We start from the raw sequence: 20484 nt of genomic DNA on the forward strand, positions 1-20484 counted from the left end.
AATAAATAAATAAAAAATCGAAAATTAGTAGTAATTAAAAAATAAATAATAAATAAATAAAAATCGAAAATTATTTGTAAATAATAAATAAATAATAAATAAATAAAAATAGAAAAGTATTAGTAAATAAAAAATAAATAATAAATAAATAAAAAATAGAAAATATTTTGTAAATAATAAATAAAAATAAATAAATAAATAAAATATAGAAAATTTTTAGTAAATAAAAATAAATAATAAATAAATAAAAAATAGAAAATTTTTAGTAAATAAAAATAAATAATAAATAAATAAAAAATAGAAAATTATTAGTAAATAAAAATAAATAATAAATAAATAAAAAATAGAAAATTATTAGTAAATAAAAATAAATAATAAATAAATAAAAAATAGAGAATTATTTGTAAATAATAAATAAAAATAAATAAATAAAAAATCGAAAATCATTAGTAATTAAAAAATAAATAATAAATAAATAAAAAATCGAAAATTATTAGTAATTAAAAAATAAAAAATAAATAAATAAAAAATAGAATATTATTAGTAATTAAAAAATAAATAATAAATAAATAAAAATCAAAAATTATTAGTAAATAAAAAATAAATAATAAATAAATAAAAAATCGAAAATTATTAGTAATTAAAAAATAAATAATAAATAAATAAAAATCGAAAATTATTAGTAAATAAAAAATAAATAAATAAAAAATCGAAAATTATTAGTAATTAAAAAATAAATAATAAATAAATAAAAAATCGAAAATTATTTGTAAATAATAAATAAATAATAAATAAATAAAAATAGAAAAGTATTAGTAAATAAAAAATAAATAATAAATAAATAAAAAATTGAAAATTTTTTGTAAATAATAAATAAAATAAATAAATAAATAAATAAAATATAGAAAATTTTTAGTAAATAAAAATAAATAATAAATAAATAAAAAATAGAAAATTATTAGTAAATAAAAATAAATAATAAATAAATAAAAAATAGAAAATTATTAATAAATAAAAAAATAAATAATAAATAAATAATAAATAGAAAATTATTAATAAATAAAAATAAATAATAAATAAATAAAAAAAATAGAAAATTATTAGTAAATAATAAATAAATAATAAACAAGTAAAAAATAGAAAATTAATAGTAAATAATAAATTTCCAAAAAATATAGCGGATGCCATGACAGGAAATCGAAACAGAAAAATTGTTAATAAGTATTGATATCTATTCAATATTCTTTATGTGAGATCTTAGAATCTTACAGGTGTCAAGGCCAGTTCAGTAAATCTATATATTAATACCGTGGTACCTTTAACGTACGTACATGTGTCACGGTTCCAGATTATAAATTATTAAATCGGGAGATTCTATTTATTAAAACAGAGGATAGAAGATGATAACGTACTACGAACATTAAATTATTACTATATAGATACGCTAATTTAATATTCATAGTATATTATCACCTTCTATACCTCTTTTTAATAAATAGAATCTCCTGATCACGGAAGACGCAATGTAAAAAAAAAATAATAATAATTAAGAAGAATGATGTTGCTTTTGGGCCGTACGTGAAACTAAAATATAGCTTCTTGGTCTTCTGGCTAGGATCCAAGTCTAATATCTCTTCTTTTTTTTTTTTTTTTTTTACACAGTGATCACCACTTATCAAGGCCCGGAAGTCACTCAGGGATAAGGGTTATTGCAAGTACATTACGTTAGTGTGGAGATTTGATGAAGTGTTTACTTAAGGGGGCGGTTCATTAGGAATTTGTTAACATTAGACTTGAAGACATCCAAGTTGTAGTCCGGAGGGAAGCAGGCAGACGGAACAGAGTTCCACAGGCGTGCAGTTCTAAGAAAGAAGCTTTGTTCATGGAATCCACGTTTTGATTTAGGCACAGATATAGAGTGGGGGAAATTTTTCACAGTGGATTCAGCTAGACGGGTGTTTTTCGTGAAAGATTGGCGAGGGGGGACCAGGGATTGGAGTTCAGACGAGCACCTACCATCTCTTCTGCCTAAAGTTGGTATTATGATATCAATATTGCGGGCGTTTATATAATGGAAATATGTCACAGACTCTTATAAGGGTATTGGAGAATAACCATAATAACCAGATTATATTCTGACACTACATTAACGAAATTACCTTGCTAAATACTTTGCCTGTTTTAACAGAAAGGCTACAATAATATTCCGGGTCTCCGTTCACACTGAGCATCCACAGAATGGCCAACAGCACTATATTACATATGAAAGATACCGCAGTGGAATTTCCACAGGTCCACACAGTATGCATAATTATTTCTTCCGTTTTCCTGCTTTCCAGCTTACTACAATATGGTTGTCTTCAAGTCCAACGTAAACAAGTTCTTGATGAGCCGTTCAACTTAAGTTAATAAATTTACCGAATTTCCATAACTAACGATTACTATATTGTCCAATTGACTACTGTACACTCTTAACCCTTATTCTCGAGTGGTCTCTCGGCCTTGGTAAGTGGTTATGCCTTCGTAAAAAAAAAAAAAAAGGTCTCCACAAGAAAATTCGGATGTGGATCTAAATTATATTCTGATGCATCTTAGGTGTATCTGTTCAGATTTATAAACTTATATGGAATCCTTTATTTAACCCATGAGAGTAGATTGTTCTTGTTCCTCCATGACTGATTAGAAGTATGAATTAATTATTTTTAGTTATTATCGCTTGTAGTAGAGACTGGACCATTTACATTCAGAATGGTACTTAGATCTTATTGTTGATCAACATTTATATCCATTGTGCTACGTGACAGAGTACATTAAAAATTATTAAAATGCAATGCTTATTTTATATTAAAAGAAATTATGATTAACGGAGACAATGGAATGTCTAATTGATATAATGTTTTAATAAATGGTTTTAATAAATATTGGCCTGGATTTATTGCTTTCTTATTACATTGTGTTTTTTTATACTTATAAGCGGCAGTTACATGTACGTATTTTATGAGACATGGTTTAGAAAGAAAAATGATGCTATTATATACAGTGAAAGTGTATGGACTTGCCATTTGCAAGAACGGTGCGGCGTGTTTTGATAAATATTAAATATTTGCAGTTAATAAAATACTTATTAAGAAATTGACATTCAAAACCATGTTTCCCAAAACGAAACAGATCCATTTTCGTAATTATTGCGGTAAAACTCGGAGATATTATCTTCCACCATCTTCTGTAGTTACAATAATTGAAATTTTACCTGCATTCAACATGTGCACCGCAATTATATATACATAATTTCTCCATCAATTGCCTTCTATTAAACTGAAGCCATACTAATCAGTGTCTTACGTTTTCTTTGATTAATTCGATTCTGTGGTCGCTATTCGTTCTCTCCACCTCTTCCTAAAATTAATTATTTGCAGAAGAAGCTACAGCCACTGTCAATAATTTACCACACTCTCTATCAATGTCTAAATCTTAACACAAATTCCATAAACAAAGCTTTTTTACTAGAACTGCCCGCCTGTCGAACTCTGTACTGCTGGACTGCTTTCTAGCTAACTACAACATGGCCGTCTTTAAATCCAAAGTAAACAATTGCTAATTTTAATTTATTTAATAAAAAATATTTCCAAAATTTCTCTTTTCATTTCGAAACATGCAATAGTTTGGTTCTATTCAAGAACGCAAGTACAAACGTACAAGGTGCCTTCATTAAGTTTCCGGACTTTTTTTAAACAGGCATTTAAAATTATTGTAGACACTTGACAATTCAGTATTTTATTGTTATTCATCTTATGAGATGATTGACCAAATTTTATGATTTCAGGTTCAAATGAACAGCTACAGCAGGAATTGGAAGACATCCTACTAAAGCCTGATTATCACATCTAGTGAATTTCCAAAATTCTAATATGGACGTGAGGACACTTTAGAAGTTTGATATGCAATAAAATTCGGTTTTAAACTTCGAAAAAAATGCCACAGAAACGTATTGAATACTCAGACTGATTTTGGACATCTTGCATGAATCGAGCATCAGTTTTTGAGTGGCATAAGAGATTCAAGGAAGGCAGAAAGTCTATGAGGGATGATAAGGGGTATGAGAGGAGTAAGGAGTCAGAACACTAGAGTTGACTAGCCAAATAAAGAATTTCATGGCTAAGATCGTCGTGTGTCTATAAAGACAATAAATACACAGTTTGATGCCAGTGTGGGAACTGTACACACAATTATTCATGAGGAAATGAAGATGCGGAAGATTTGCATAAATTTTGTCCCAAGGATGCCCAGAGAAGTTCAGAATGAAAGACGTTGTCATGACCAAGCTGGGCACCAAGATCGTTCCTTGCCCTTCATATTGCCCAGACCTTGCATTCTGTGAATTTTGGTAATTTTCTAAGCTCAAGGAAAACCTTCGAGGCTGTCGTTATAAGACAATTGAGAAGATGAGAGAGATAATGACGATGGTCATTGACATGCTCACACAAGAAGACGTCCGTGGGGCCTTCCAGAAGTTGTTAGGACGGTACAACAAGTGCATTATAGCCGGATGAGATTACTTCGGTGGGGACTAGAGTTTTCTATGTGTACTATCAATAAAAGCGTCCATACGAAAAAAGGGTGGAAACTTATTTAAGGCACCTCGTACATATAGTTTTAAAAAATATATAATAAAATTAGCATGAGATATAAAATTTCCCCCACTCTTTATCTGTGCCTAAATCAAAACGCGGATTCCATGAACAAAACTTCTTTCTTAGAACTGCACGTCTGTGGAACTCTGTTCCGTCTGCCTGCTTCCCACCGGACTACAACTTGGATGTCTTCAAGTCCAACGTTAACAAATTCCTAATGAACCGCCCCCTTAAGTAAACACTTCATCAAATCTCCACACTAACGTAATGTACTTGCAATAACCCTTATCCCTGAGTGGATTCCGGTCCTTGATAAGTGGTGACCACTGTGTAAAAAAAAAAATTAAAAAATAAAAAAAAAATTTTCTTTATTTCAATACGACGAAAATTTTAAATGCAGCAAACATGGTTCCCTTGTGTTTGGATCCAATAGCAACAAATGCAATGCATATAAATTATAAAAATTTAAAAAATCGACATTTATTATCAAGTATTCAAACATTTTTCATGTTTGTCCCAAGGCTTGACAATTCTTGTTGTCAATAATCTTTGATGTCAAGCTGAGATTTCTGTGCTGTTGCGAGTTTTATCAAAGAGTGATTGATTTTGAAAGTTTATCATCTGGGATCTAAAGGGAGGAGAGATAAAAAAAATTCTCAGAACTTATTGTACACTCCTTATATTTTGATTTTTTCTTTTATCTCTCCCACATTTTCAAAGTTGTTTAAAAATAGTTTGTACGTGCCACAAATAAGCTTAAAATGGACCACATGTGGTCCACGGACTGTATGTAAAATGTGGAGAACTCAGTCAATTTTGCCACTCTCATAAAGAGGTATTTGTTTCAATGTTTTTAATGAAGATCAACATACTCGAATATTGGTCAATTCAAGTACTAATATTAAATCTAACAATTAAAGTTATCTTGTTGGGTTTTAGCATTCAAATCCGAATAGCGTTACATGTGATACATCGATATTTGATTCTGTGTAACCATTCCCACATTTCTAACATGTAAAAATTATTGCATATTATTTTTATGAAAAAGTATTTGATTTTGACAAAGAAAATTAATGAAACATTTTTCATTTCACAAAAAAGTAAACAATTTTTTAAATTAATTTAGGATTTTTTTCACAGCTTAAAATTAATTTATGATTTAATAAATTTACAACTGGAAATGTCCTTTTCCTTCTTATTTGATAAGCGCTTTGGCATCTTCTGTGTAAAACAATGTAAACAACTAAAAAATAATTTTATCTGGTTCAAATACTGAACCAGATTTATTGTTAATCTTAAGATAATGCATGCTCTATAGTCATTAGAGTGATAAATATAGACATATAAACCAATTGGAGGCAGAAGTAATCCCACCAAATTATCTAAACTTTAAACATCAATTTTGTAAGTATGCATAAAAACATGAAAGTTTAATATATTGTAATTTCTAATGCTGACATCTGTATTATGCCGGGCTTTAGAAGTCAAATCCAAATAGCATCGCATCTGGAACTTTGATATTTGATTTTATCTAACCATTTTGTCTTCTCCCTTTCAACATGTACACCGTATAAATGCATCGTTTTCCAATGCAATTTTATTCTTTTTTTTATTAATCTTTAAAAATAAAATATATGCACTACGCCATGTGAAATGTGGAGAATTGAAGCAATTTTACCATTATCTTAAAAGAGTTTAATGCTTCTATTTATTATGCACATATCTAGTATATTTTGTTACTTCGTAGCACAAGCTAATATTAAATCTAACAAGTAAATTAATTTTCAGAATTTAGACCCAAATAGCATTGCATCTGGCATATCGATTTTTAATCTAATCATTTTCTTTTTCTTTCCTACCGGTATGTTTTTCTTTGTTTCATTTTTCATTATATCAAAATGACTTTAGCATCAGTTTATTGAAAAAAAAAAAAAAACTTGAAGATTTTTCATTATATCAAAATGACTTTAGCATCAGTTTATTGAAAAAAAAAATTGAAGATTTTTCGATGGCAAAAGTTTTAAAAAGTTAAGTCAGAGAGAGATAAGTCTTTACGGTTTGAAATATGAATTATCTCACTTGCATTATTTGAGTTATTTATGATCACCTTGTCCAAATTTCTTCTTTTCAATTCATGAAACAAATATTTGTCAGCGTCAGGTAAATATCCACTACCAACAATTTCGCTACTGTCATAAAATAATTATCTGTTTCAATATCTCCAGTGAATATCTACACACTCGAGTAGATTCTGTTACTTCATCAAATCGGGTAGCATTAAATAAACAAAAGGACAATGTAATTAAATTATTTTTCTTTTCTCAATAGAAAAGTTTGTTTTTTTTACATAAATTTTGTAAATATATGTTTGGATATTTTATTTTTCAGTTGACGCATGCGCATTTAAACCATGCAAAAACGGGGCTGAATGCACCAATGTAGAAAAAGGATTTAAATGTACTTGCAAAGCTGGATTCAAGGGAATTCTATGTAACAAAGGTAAGTAATCTAAATTTAATTAATGCGCTTAGATGTGTTTAGTGTTTCTGTATAATAGAACTAGTGCACATACCCACATTCATTGGAATAGATTACTTTATCTTAGATTTTATTAACATTCTAATCAAATAGATTAAGTTATCTTGTTGGGTGTTCTAGTTTAGAACTAAATAACAATAGATACAACAAACTGACTAGCCGTTTCTTTGTTTTAATCCTTGCAACATGTTCTTTCCACTAAAAACAAATGTCATTTGATTAAGTTTCTTTCCAAAAATAATTATTTTGGCAAAGAAAATTATTACCTGGAGGCAATTTTGAATAATAACCAAAGATTCCCAAAATGAAATGGGAAATAATTCCTATTTTAATTCCAATGTTATTATTTATCTCCTTTACATTTTTAAGCTTTTTGTCATCTCTTCAGGATTGATGTATTATCATTTGAATTTTTAAAGCTTAAAATGATAAATGATCCCATTCCCGGTATAGCTTGTTAATAATATAATTAATTAACATAACATTGTGGCCTTTCGCAATTAACTATTACTGATTTTCATAAATAAATAATTTTATGGCCATTTTTCAGTTTATTTTATGCTGTAATTAATGCTATTAAATAAACCTCTAACACTGCAATTATTTTCATTTCTTACAGTGAATGCCTGTGGACTTGCTCCTTGCAAGAATGGAGCAACGTGTTTTGATGAGAAAGATACATTCAGATGTGTATGTCCTGCTGGTTTTATGGGAACAACCTGTGTTGAACGTAAGTACAAAATTAAAGAAAAGTAACAGAAGATGTAAGGCAATTGGAAAAATGTTGGAATAGAACAGACGGATTAATGAGTTATTGTAGAAGTGAGTTAGACAGAGATAGATGGATAAATGAGCTCATAATAATAGATTCTTACGTAGATAGATGAACAAAATAAATATATACTAATATCATTAAGCTTAGTTATTGTTGCATAGATAACATGCAATAAAAATAGCAAATAAAGCTAAGTCATAGCAATGAAAATAATATTAGTGTAAATAATGATACTAACTGATGTAACTGTAGAATAAAATGTAGTTACGTATCAATTAATATGTTTTAAACAGAAACAGTAAATAATATTAACAATGGGCATAAAGTATGGATAGAGACCACATGAGTGAAAAATACGTCTAAATATATATGAGATCAGAAAAAATATTAGTTTAAATACAAATTGGGAAATCTTTAGCTTCTCCTTACAATATAAATACTAAAATCTTGATGTTCATAGGAAAAATACTATTTGATAAATTTTTAAGATAAATTAACTTATTAAATATAAAACAAGAAATTATAACTAACTGCAGACACAGATAGTTGCTTTTCTATGTAAGTGCAGAATAGGTAAAAAATATAATAACGTTTTATAGCACACCCTTGATTAAAGTCATTCTTAAATACCAACTAAATTGCATAACACATAAAGATAGATAATAAGTATATATTTAAGTGAAGGTATTCCAACAGCTTTCCTTGGCCCCTTCGGCTAGGAACAAGTGTGGTATCTGTTCTGATCCTGCACATAGTTTATTCTGTTTTCAGTCTTTATAAGAGTTCTTTTAAACTGAGGCAATATTTATTTTTATTCCAATGCAGTGTTCCAATTTGTTGAGAAGCTGGATTTCACTACATTAAAGACCAACCTTATGTCTACCTTTACTCTTGTGGGAAAGCAAACATATAAGAACATAAAGGGAGATAATACAATATATATTTAAGCGAAGGTATTCCTCAGCAATAGCTGACTTAATATATTAGTATTGTTTGTAACTTAAACAAGGTGGTAACTGTTTTTTTTTTTCTGAAATGAATTTAATAAAAATTGTAGGTTTACTGGGAAGTATTAAATAACTGCTTACCATCAGAAATACTTAACCATTTTTATACTTACACCGAAACACTATCCGCACCAGGTCAGGTCAAATAATTCCTTGCATAGAACAGTTTGCATTAGTTTTATGTCACGTTAATTAAATTCCAATTAAAATAAGATGCTACTAAACGTTATGTCTACAATCCTTATTCCAATTTTGATCAAAATGACATACACGAATTTTTATTCTAAAAAATTTATAAAATGTGCAGGATCTTGAGAAGAAAGTAAAATTTAGGAATCTTCCTTGATTGATGTTTAATGATTATGGATTTAATTTAATGTAAATATGAAATATTTGAATTTTAAAATAATAATTTTTGCCCATAATATGCACTATATAAAATACTTATGAAATACTCAAGAGTGACTGAAAATCCAAGAATAATTATTAATGTCTAATATTTCACAAATTTATATTTATTCGAATTTTCAAGAAGAGCTTCCCCCGTTTTACTCGCTTTCGATGAAGTTAAATTAAACTGAATATAGCCCACATTATGATCGTTTATGCCAAGCAGCTACGTTCCACAATTCATAATGATCAGTTAATTAGTTGTGAATCATATTTATGCAAATCTATGAACATATCAATATATCTAACATTATATAAGTTGAGGTATAGATATATATTGTATTTATTGTCATGTTTTAGAAATATTTCTCTGTTTTTAGCCAATCCATGTGGACTTAAGCCCTGTGAAAATGGTGGCAAGTGCTTCAATGATAAAGACAAATACAGATGTGTATGCACTGCTGGTTTCATGGGACCCACTTGTATCGAACGTAAGTTGATCACTAATCACAAAAAATCGATAAATCTTTCATAATTGTAAAAACTGTAAGACTACCATGACTAAAAAGTACTGAATTCGCGTGACATTCTTCAGCACTAGTATTATTTGCCTTATTCAGATGACTGTTTTCCTCTTGGTTGTGATTTTCACACCGTTTCGGCCGATGTAACCTCCGACCTTCTTATTTCTGTCTATAGCTGCCCTAGACTTGTTGATGTAGGATATTTGTTTTTATTATTAGGATTTTGAAAGTTTAATTAAAATGCTTTCAAAGTCATTTAAAATGTCAAAGGATTACAAAATGAACCCGTTTTTACTCAAATAATGAACTTGCTGACTTTCTTAAGAATAAGCCGAAATGCATTCTGGTGGATTAAAATCTCGAAGTAAGATAAAAAATGAAGTCATGTATAAGTCACATAAAGGCATCTTTATGTAAATTTACTATATATATATTTGGTGGATGTTGTAAGTAATTGTTGTAAGTAGGAGAAAGAAGCACATAAATTTAGTATATACTATTCTACTTAATGAATAAGTAAATAGACACATAAGTACAAAAATATGCAAATTATAAAAAAAATATTTTAAAATTATCTGTGGCCCAAAGCTTGGGTAGAACCTAGGACCGTTAATTCTTCAATCTAACATGCAACACGGTGAACTATCGGGACCGAAGTAAGAATAATACTTACATGGATAATTATATTACATAGTAAACCCCTCTTTCTCCAATTGTCCCTATGGTCTGTGCAGCTACTCTTGCGCATAGGCAGCAAGCATTCCACTATTTCAACTGTCATATCTCAGCTACAAATAGACGAAAAATTATAGCATCAAGAAACCATGTAAGTATGTAAAAACCGCAGCTAGGAATATATATACCGAGATGGTCATAAAACTCATTGAGTCACAGAAATTAGGAACTCACGATTTCTGGAGAATCTATAATAGTGTTGTAGATAATTAGCAATGAACAGTCCTCCCTATCGAACCGCCAAGTAAGTCTGAACTGCACGCCCAGCAGTTCACTGTAAACTTACTCTTGGACTCCACAAACCAGTCTCTCCTTAATTTCCTACTATGGATGGCTATCATAAAAAATATTCCCACCTCCAAAAATATGTGAACCAGAACTTATCCCTGATATAATTATAAAGAAATGCTCTGCTGAGCTGATCCTTGTCCTTTCCAAGCTCAGCAACTAATGCCTTGCTGAATCTTGCTTCTCTGGTAGTTGGAAAATTGCCTCTGTGATACCAGTGTTTAAGAAGTCTGGTGGAAGAATTGATCTTCAAAATTATCACCCTATAAGGTTCCTCCTGTTTTTGCTAAAATTTTTTAACCATTGATCCATCTTATGATCTTCCGTACCTTGAAAATGCTAGATTTCTTTCAGACAAACTGTATGGATTCAGGAAATCCTGTGTTACTGTGAATATTGTAACGGTCATTTCTGAACATATACACCATACACTGGATAAGGCAGGTGAAGTTAGGGCGAAAGGGTTTAACATATCCAAAGCTTCTGACAAGGTCTGACATGAAGGTCTTCTAAGAAATATTCACTATAATCAGATCCTTTTTTTTGTTAAACTAAAGATCCAGGTCATTCTCGATGGCTTGTACATCTAAACAAAATCACATTAATGCAGGTTTGCTTCAGTGGTCAATACTTGAACATTCATGATCTGCATACACGATCCCCATGATTTCATTGATTCCCAGATGAGTATATTCTCTTATGACACCATGCGCAATTCTCTCTCTCTCTCTCTCTCTCTCTCTCTCTCTCTCTCTCTCTCTCTCTCTCTCTCTCTCTATCATATCTATCATATATAAATCGCCAAACTTTGACAAGAAACACTCGTCTAGCAGAAAACACTATCAATAATTACCCCCACTCTTTATCTGTGCCTAAACCTAAACGTAGATTCCATGAACAAAGCTTCTTTTTTAGAACTGCACGTCTATGGAATTGTCTTCCGTTTATCTGCTTTCCAGCTGACTACAATCTGATTGTCTTCAAGTTCAACGTAAACAAGTTCTTGATGAGCCGTTCCACTTAAGCTAACATATTTATCAAATTTCCATTACTAACGATTACTATATTGTCCAATTGACTACTGTACGCTCTTAACCCTTATCATCAAGTGGTCTCTCGACCTTGATAAGTGGTGATGCCTATGTAAAAAAAAAATGACCTAGTCCGTAGTGATATTAGGTCATAAATGGATAGTTAGATTCAATGCTACCAGGACATTGCTCTTTTCCTTCACCAATTATAAGAAACCCCTCCAACACCGATTTCGATAATATTCACCGTCAAAATGAAGCAGAACAAATACATTGAAGATACTGCCAAGTCTGCTGCAAAGAATGTTTCTGGACTGGTAAATGTTTCACTTGCCTGTATTGTATATCTTTATAAAGCCACCGTTTGCATTGAGTATTTTTGACATATCTGGACTGATGCACGAACCGCCAGTCCCTTCCTCTTGGACAGGATGTTAAATAGAATCGCGAGGTTCCACACTCTCAGCCAAGCTATACTCCCTGTTCCATCGTTTCAATGTTGAATCAATGGTGCCTGTTTTATAAATAATTTCACGGAATCTGCTCCAACGAATTACTGCACTTGTACCTCCTATATGTAAATACCCCTGACAATCCAACAAGCGACAAAATTCTCCCCTTCACGATAGAGATGCTGGAAAAGCATTCTACTTTAATAACTGCTTTTTTTTTTTTGCTGTTTCATAGATTGTGCCAACATGTACGGATTTTAATTTAATGTGAACAAATATCTTGCTTCGTAACCCTCCACTTATAATGCTTTTTATAAATTTGTTAAATTTTAAATATAGAAATTTTATTGTATGCAAAACAAAGAATACAGTATAGTCAAATATATTTCCTTAACCCCTGAGTTTTCAATGATTATACATCTCCTCGGAGGAAAATATTAGCAAATATTATAAAAGATTTGCACCTGATTTGCTATAAATAATAAACATAGAAAATTAAATTAAATGTTTTTAAAGTTTTTAAATCATTTTAGCTACATAGAATAAGGGAAATATTTTCCAATGCGTATTGTAATAAATATGTATATATCGGAATGTTACTAGATAACGAATCTTTGGCCATTGCTATTGGTGGTAGAGAAGGTTTCTTGTAATTACTGAAGGAGACAAGCTTAGTTTTAGCAGCATTGAATGTGACCATCCATTTTTGTCCCCATTCCACTACAGATTGGAGGTTATCCTCTAGTGTTTCTGCCATTTCCTTAGATACGTGTTCATTTGTTTTCCTGACGTGCCTGTTATAGAGCGTGGTGTCATCAGCATATATACCCATCTCAGAGGTAATTTTGTTGGGGAGGTCATTTATGAATATTAGGAATAATAGAGTTCCAAGGATAGACCTCTGAGGCACTCCCGCATTTATATCATATTGTTTAGATGTACGACCGTCGAGGACAACCTGGATTTTTCTCTTGTCTAAGACTTAAAGATTTAAAATATAGGAAGAGTAAAATATGAAATACTAATGGTGCAAAAAAAAAAAAATATGTATACTATAAAAAAGTATTGACAGTGTTATATGCATCTTTTGTATATAAAGTTATACCAGCCAATGAAATAAGGGAAAATTTTACTTTATATATGAAGTTGTTACAAGATTATGTATTCCGAGACACATTTTATATTGTTCTTTCTTTATTCAGCGAATCCTTGTGGACTGGAACCATGCAAAAATGGCGCCGAGTGCATCAATGATAACACAGGTTTCTTCTGCAAGTGTAAACCTGGTTTTGAAGGAAAAATCTGCTCTAAAAGTATGTGAGCCTTTCATTAATTTATGATCCATTTTGTATTCGTTTTCCTTATTCGGAAATCGATTTTTACTAAAAAATGAATAATCTTTTTTTGTAGTTGATGCTTGCGGCCGTAAACCTTGTAAGAACGGGGCTGAATGCTTCAATGTCAAAGACACCTTTAAATGTGAATGCAAAGTAGGTTTTATGGGAAGAACTTGTGTAACACGTAAGTATCCAAAAGACATTTTGACATAATATTTGTCTTAGTCAAGCTTTAAACTCCTCTGAATTGAATTAGCATGGTTTATCTATTTTACTTGCCGTACGGCATTATCACATTCATACAAAGATTCTCATTAGATTAGCGAAGTTAAGTGACATTAAACCTAGTCAGTTCCATATGGATTACCATTTAGGAATATTGAGTGCTGTATGTTGGATGACGGAAATTTTAAGACCTAACACCATCATCTCACCTGGCTGGATATACATGTGACTGAGAACTGCTTCTGAATTTAATATTTTCTACAAACGTCCTTCTTTGAAGGAAGTCAGCTTGACCTACCTCAGGTGAATGCAAAGATGTTTCTTTCATTTCTTTTTTCATGGTATATTGACTTGTTTTAAATTATTCAAGATTGCAATACAATATCCACGTCAGTGATGATTGATAATGAATTCTCTACTCATGATGGCTATGCTGATGACATCATGTTCATTACCGCTGTCTTTGATACGTTCTCTACTTCTGGTCTTGAAACCTTTTTTTGCAAAACGAGGTATGAAAGTGAGTGCAGGTAAATGCAAAACCTGTTCCTCACTTGAAAAAGGCAAATATTTTATGTCTTGTTGCTCAGTGGTCGTAAGGCTGTCGTCTGACATTAACAGAAGGAAAGCAACTTCTGCATTTGGACATTTAAAAGAAAATACATGGAATGACGTTGGGATGATTAATCGGAATCAGAATCAGGAATTGGAAAAATCAGAACTTCTGGGGCCATCGGAATCGGTATCGAAATCGGTAGCGGAATCGTAAAAACGTGTGTCTATTTTCTGATGCCAAAAACGATTCCTTTAATTATCTCTTTCATTTCATTTTTTTTAAACAAAATCATCCATTGCTGTTAGTGATAATAAAATAATATATAATTATTGATTTTAAACTGTCAGTGAAACTAAAATCTATAGATCACCTCTCCCACAAGTGGGTTTTTACGTTCAAGAAAACATTTAATATGTGTTTATATGGTAATCGGAAAAAATAACAATTTTATAGTTATATATTTAGAGATTTATAAAAAAAATTGGAATCGGAATCGGTAATTGTATCGGATTCGCGAATTTAGTACGGAATCGGTAATTATATCCGGATGAGGTAAAAAAATTGGAATCGTCCCATCACTAGTATCAACTCCTCTGAAGTTAAGATTTTACAATGTATTGATAGTTTCTACTGCTGGAACGGAGTATACTGAGAAATGTTTTGAAATTAAGTATTTTTTATGGAAATCGCTCCAGATAAGGCATGAAGATATTTTATAGATGATGTAAGTAAAATAATACTTACTGAATGTCAAAACTAATTAACAATAGGTGTCAGATGGATAGATTCCGACTGAGAAAACAGCAATAACCCCCCCTCCTTTGTCAGAAACATCACTCATGGGAAGTGGACATTTCTAAGAACTGTTCTTGTAGTAATTTTGGCATGATAGATGCAGCCATTAAAATATTAGAAAAAGACTTAATATTAACAGATCAATCAATGATCGTATTTAAATAAAGTGATCAGCATGGTTTTGAAATATTTCATGGCTACGCGCCTCCAGCTATGTAAAGAAACTATATCAAAACGATTACATTCAAGAAAAATCAAGATGACAACCATCAAAAGACAGATCCAGCAGGCCACTTTTGAGACTTTCCCAAGAACATAATCGTGAAAAATGGATGGATTTTGTTTTTAAGCATGTAGCGAAGCTCTCTGGAATATATACATAACTCCAGTTAAGTATTTTAATGAAACACTAAGTTGCTATTATCTTCAGAACAGGTTTTTCTACCATTTAAAAGATATTAATGTATAATTGAACTTAATAGATCGAATATATGTAGAACTTGATGTAACTGCTTCCATAGTCCGTCATTTTATCCATTACAACAAGCACATACCATTCCTTAATTTGTCTTTATAAAACAAATATATCGATAATGAATTATTTCAGAAGGTAAAAGAATGATCCCCACGCAGGTTGTATTATTGTGGTTAGATATGCAAATGTTAAATACTTATTTCAGTTTCTTAAAGTTTTGTTGTTTTCTCTTATTTGCAGCTAACCCATGTGGGCTAAAACCATGCAAGAACGGTGCGAAATGTGTCAACGATGGCGAGAAATTTAAATGTGTTTGTACGGCAGCTTTCATGGGACCAACCTGCACGGAACGTGAGTAACATTTACTGACTACTCATAATAGTGCTCAATACTAAACAGTCACTAATATAGCTGGTGTATATATATATATATATATATATATATATATATATATATATATATATATATATATATATATATATATATATAAAAAGTTATTTTATTTTTTATTTCTTTTATTACATTTTCACTCCAAACAAGGCACATTGCCACTTTGATGTAGAGATACTATGTGGGGAGTTGGGCAGCAAGATGTTGGTTCACGTTACACTTGCACTTCTGCATGTCAGTACAGTTGAGGAAGCAAGAACCTGGAAGTTTAGCGATTCTGGGGAAGAAACTACTGGAGTAGAAGGCTCTCTTACATCTAGGGATCTCCACTGTGAAGGGATGGGATTTTGCTGCTTGTTGGGTTTGTCGGGGGTATTTACGTCGAGGGGGTACAAGTGCTCGCAGTTCCTCGGAGCATTCACCATTAAAGTATGTGTAGAACACGCAGAGAGATGCTACATTTCATTGCTGGGACAGGCTGAAGCTTAGATGACAGTTCAGGACCTATCAGGTTGGCGACTCTCTTTTGAACCTTCTCTAGGAGTGAGAAACTAGTAGCAGATGCACCAGCCCAAATATGACAACAATACTCCATACATGGGCGAATGGTGGTCTTATAGAGGTACAGGATACTTTCGTGCGTTAGTAGCTTTCTAGCATGGCAGAGAGAACCTATCTTTTTTCACAGTGGTCCTGGCAATGCTCTCAATGTAATTGTTGCTTACATCGATTCTTGATTGTGTGCACAAACATGTCTGTAATTTGTGATTGGCCCTGCTCTTTCTTCTTTGCACCCTCTCTCTCTAACAGGTGCATAGTGTTGCTGTTCTCAGTCTTTTCTGTGAATACTACTGTAGCATGTGTTCTTCAGAATTGTCTGATCTATTTCCTGCTTCCTTTGTTACAGCTCGTTTGGCTCGTTCATCTAGTAGCCTACATCAATTCGCTGTTTTTATACCTTGTTATAATACAGCTTCCTTTTTCAGATACTGCGAACTTCATGGAGCTATCTTCTTGCTGACTGTTTCCACTTGTCTGTGGCCCTAGTATTTTAAATACTAAAGTCAATAGACATCTCCTGTCTTTGTGATGATCGTCTTTCGTTTTTGTTAGCTCATTATATCTAGTGGCTTTATGCCTTGTCTCGAGCGATATCCATGAAAAGAATTTACTACTAAACTGAACCAGTGTGTAATAGATTTGTTATTTTACAGGGTATGTAGTTGAGGTTCTGAAATGAGTTTTATCTTTTATCCAACATGAAATGATGAATACAATTTGTTTTAATTTATATATATATATATATATATATATATATATATATATATATATATACATATATATATACATATATATATTTATATATATATATATACATATATATATTTATATATATACATATATATACTTATATATATATACATATATATATATTTATATATATACATATATATATACATATATATATATATTAATATATATATACATATATTTATATATATATATATTTATATATATATACATATATATATATTTATATATGTATATTTATATATATTTATATATATATATTTATATATTTTCATATATATATATATATATATATTTATATATATATATATATATATATATATATATATATATATATATATATATATATATATATATATATATAAAGTAATAGCATTCGAGTGTGTGTGTGTCTATGTGCACAACTCTCCTGCAGCCCACACCAGTGGACAAATCATGATTGAACCTGGCATGATGATGGTGCCACACCTAAGGATAGTGCACGCCATTTTCTAAAGTAAAGGTCAAGGTCATAGCCTATGTATGTATACTCTCTTACAGCCCACACAACTGGACCGACCATGGTCAAACTTCACGTGATGATGGTCTCCGACCTAGGGATGGTGCACACTATTTTTCAAGATCAAGGTCAAATGTTAAGGTTGAGACTTTGCTGTACGCAAAGCAGGTATCTAAGCATGAAGTCCCATGCAAAGCACGTGTATCTTTGCTAGTAAACTTATACTCTCTTTTTATACCACCCTGTTTTTCTGGTCTGGTAATCTTTTACATTATAAGGTATCAATTTTACTGGTCAACAATTCTGAGCTTTCGAGTTGTGTCAATACATAAGCGCTGGAAATCTCATGCCAGAAGTATTACTTAATTTAACTATATTAACATATATGCACATAGATTCGTATACATCTTATACATAAAGCGAACTCGATTTTCTCCCATAGTTTTGTAATTAATAGCTTTTTAAATCCTTTTCATCACTGTTTTGCAACGAACCTTAGTCCATGTTGTTATAAACAAAATAAAATTATTTTAAATCGATTTCATTGATTTTTATATTTAATTTTATTCAATATTTTATATTTCTATTAGTCATAAAAAAAATTGATTGAAGGATTCTTACTTTCACAATTAGATGGCTTTTTACTCTCACAATTAGATGGCTTCTTACTCTCACAATTAGATGGCTTCTTACTCTCACAAGTAGATAGCTTCTTACTCTCACAATAAGATGGCTTCTTACTCTTACAATTAGAAGGCTTCTTACTCTTACAATTAGAAGGCTTCTTACTCTCACAATTAGATGGCTTTTTACTCTTACAATTAGATGGCTTTTTACTCTCACAATTAGATGGCTTTTTACTCTCACAATTAGAAGGCTTCTTACTCTCACAATTAGATGGCTTTTTACTCTTACAATTAGATGGCTTTTTACTCTCACAATTAGATGGCTTCTTACTCTCACAATTAGATAACGTTTTACTCTCACAATTAGATGGCTTTTTACTCTCACAATTAGATGGCTTCTTACTCTCACAATTAGATGGCTTCTTACTCTCACAATTAGATGGCTTCTTACTCTCACAATTAGAAGGCTTTTTACTCTCACAATTAGATGGCTTCTTACTCTCACAATTAGATGGCTTCTTACTCTCACAATTAGATGGCTTCTTACTCTCACAATTAGATGGCTTTTTACTCTCACAATTAGATGGCTTCTTACTCTCACAATTAGATGGCTTCTTACTCTCACAATTAGATGGCGTCTTACTCTCACAATTAGATGGCTTCTTACTCTCACAATTAGATGGCTTCTTACTCTCACAATTAGATGGCTTCTTACTCTCACAATTAGATGGCTTTTTACTCTCACAATTAGATGGCTTCTTACTCTCACAATTAGAAGGCTTCTTACTCTCACAATTAGATGGCTTCTTACTCTTACAATTAGATGGCTTCTTACTCTCACAATTAGATGGCTTCTTACTCTTACAATTAGATGGCTTCTTACTCTCACAATTAGATGGCTTCTTACTCTCACAATTAGATGACGTTTTACTCTCACAATTAGATGGCTTTTTACTCTCACAATTAGAAGACTTCTTACTCTCACAATTAGATGGCTTCTTACTCTCACAATTAGATGGCTTCTTACTCTCACAATTAGAAGGCTTTTTACTCTCACAATTAGATGGCTTCTTACTCTCACAATTAGATGGCTTCTTACTCTCACAATTAGATGGCTTCTTACTCTCACAATTAGATGGCTTTTTACTCTCACAATTAGATGGCTTTTTACTCTCACAATTAGATGGCTTCTTACTCTCACAATTAGATGGCTAAATGCTTCTACTAAATCACGGATACGAATTTAATAACATATATTAATCCATGTTTCGTTGTAAATCGATTTCATTGATTTATACTTTAAAACCTGATCAATATTTTAGCTTTATTAGTCATAAAAGAAAAAGACTGAGAAATTCTTACCCTCAAGCTCATATGTCCTAATACTGCTGTCCAAATAACCGAATGCTAAGATGTTTTTTCGATTGTCAATATTGAAATAGAAGAAAATGAAGTCTTGATATTTTATTTATTTTCTTTTTAGTTTCGTTGCCTTTGACTGAACGACTTTCTGTGATTCTTCGATGCAATATTCTGATATGTAGCTCTAAATTCTAATGAACTTTTTTTATCTAGTCTTGTGTGTAAATATACCAACATTAGTTTTATTACACCTGCCTTAAGTCTATGCACTCAAAGTTGATGCATATATAAGTAAATAGACACATTTATCGATTTTACTCTTTTAAGAAACTTTTTTGTATTTTAATCAATAAAAATAAAAATAAAAGTTTCCTTTAATGTTTCTATATTTCATCTAAAATTATTGAACTGAGAATAAGAATTGAAAATCATATTTCTCAATGTCTATATTAATGGGAATAGGGTATTTGAATCGACTTGCATTATATTAAAGAAGATTTATATCCTCCTCTTCATAAAATACATTAAAAGGAATGA

At 30.9% G+C, this 20484-nt stretch overlaps 1 protein-coding gene across 8 annotated transcripts in view; it reads left to right on the plus strand.

Moving 5' to 3' along the window:
• The window catches only part of LOC145303489 (uncharacterized), a 731279-nt gene that overhangs the window by 300214 nt on the left and 410581 nt on the right, over positions 1-20484 (plus strand). For 7 of the 8 annotated variants that reach the window (XM_080144908.1, XM_080144909.1, XM_080144911.1 and 4 more), the window contains 6 exons: positions 7020-7130; positions 7789-7899; positions 9722-9832; positions 13574-13684; positions 13782-13892; positions 16000-16110. The exons of the other annotated variant lie outside the window; for it this stretch is intronic. In XM_080144908.1, the coding sequence (XP_080001034.1) occupies positions 7020-7130; positions 7789-7899; positions 9722-9832; positions 13574-13684; positions 13782-13892; positions 16000-16110 (666 nt within the window). The remainder of the gene's footprint in view (positions 1-7019; positions 7131-7788; positions 7900-9721; positions 9833-13573; positions 13685-13781; positions 13893-15999; positions 16111-20484) is intronic. 8 annotated transcript variants of the gene reach the window in all.

Source organism: Euprymna scolopes, chromosome 19, assembly GCF_053919585.1.
Source record: "Euprymna scolopes isolate OS-2025 chromosome 19, ASM5391958v1, whole genome shotgun sequence".
In the NCBI taxonomy this organism is placed as follows: domain Eukaryota; kingdom Metazoa; phylum Mollusca; class Cephalopoda; order Sepiida; family Sepiolidae; genus Euprymna; species Euprymna scolopes.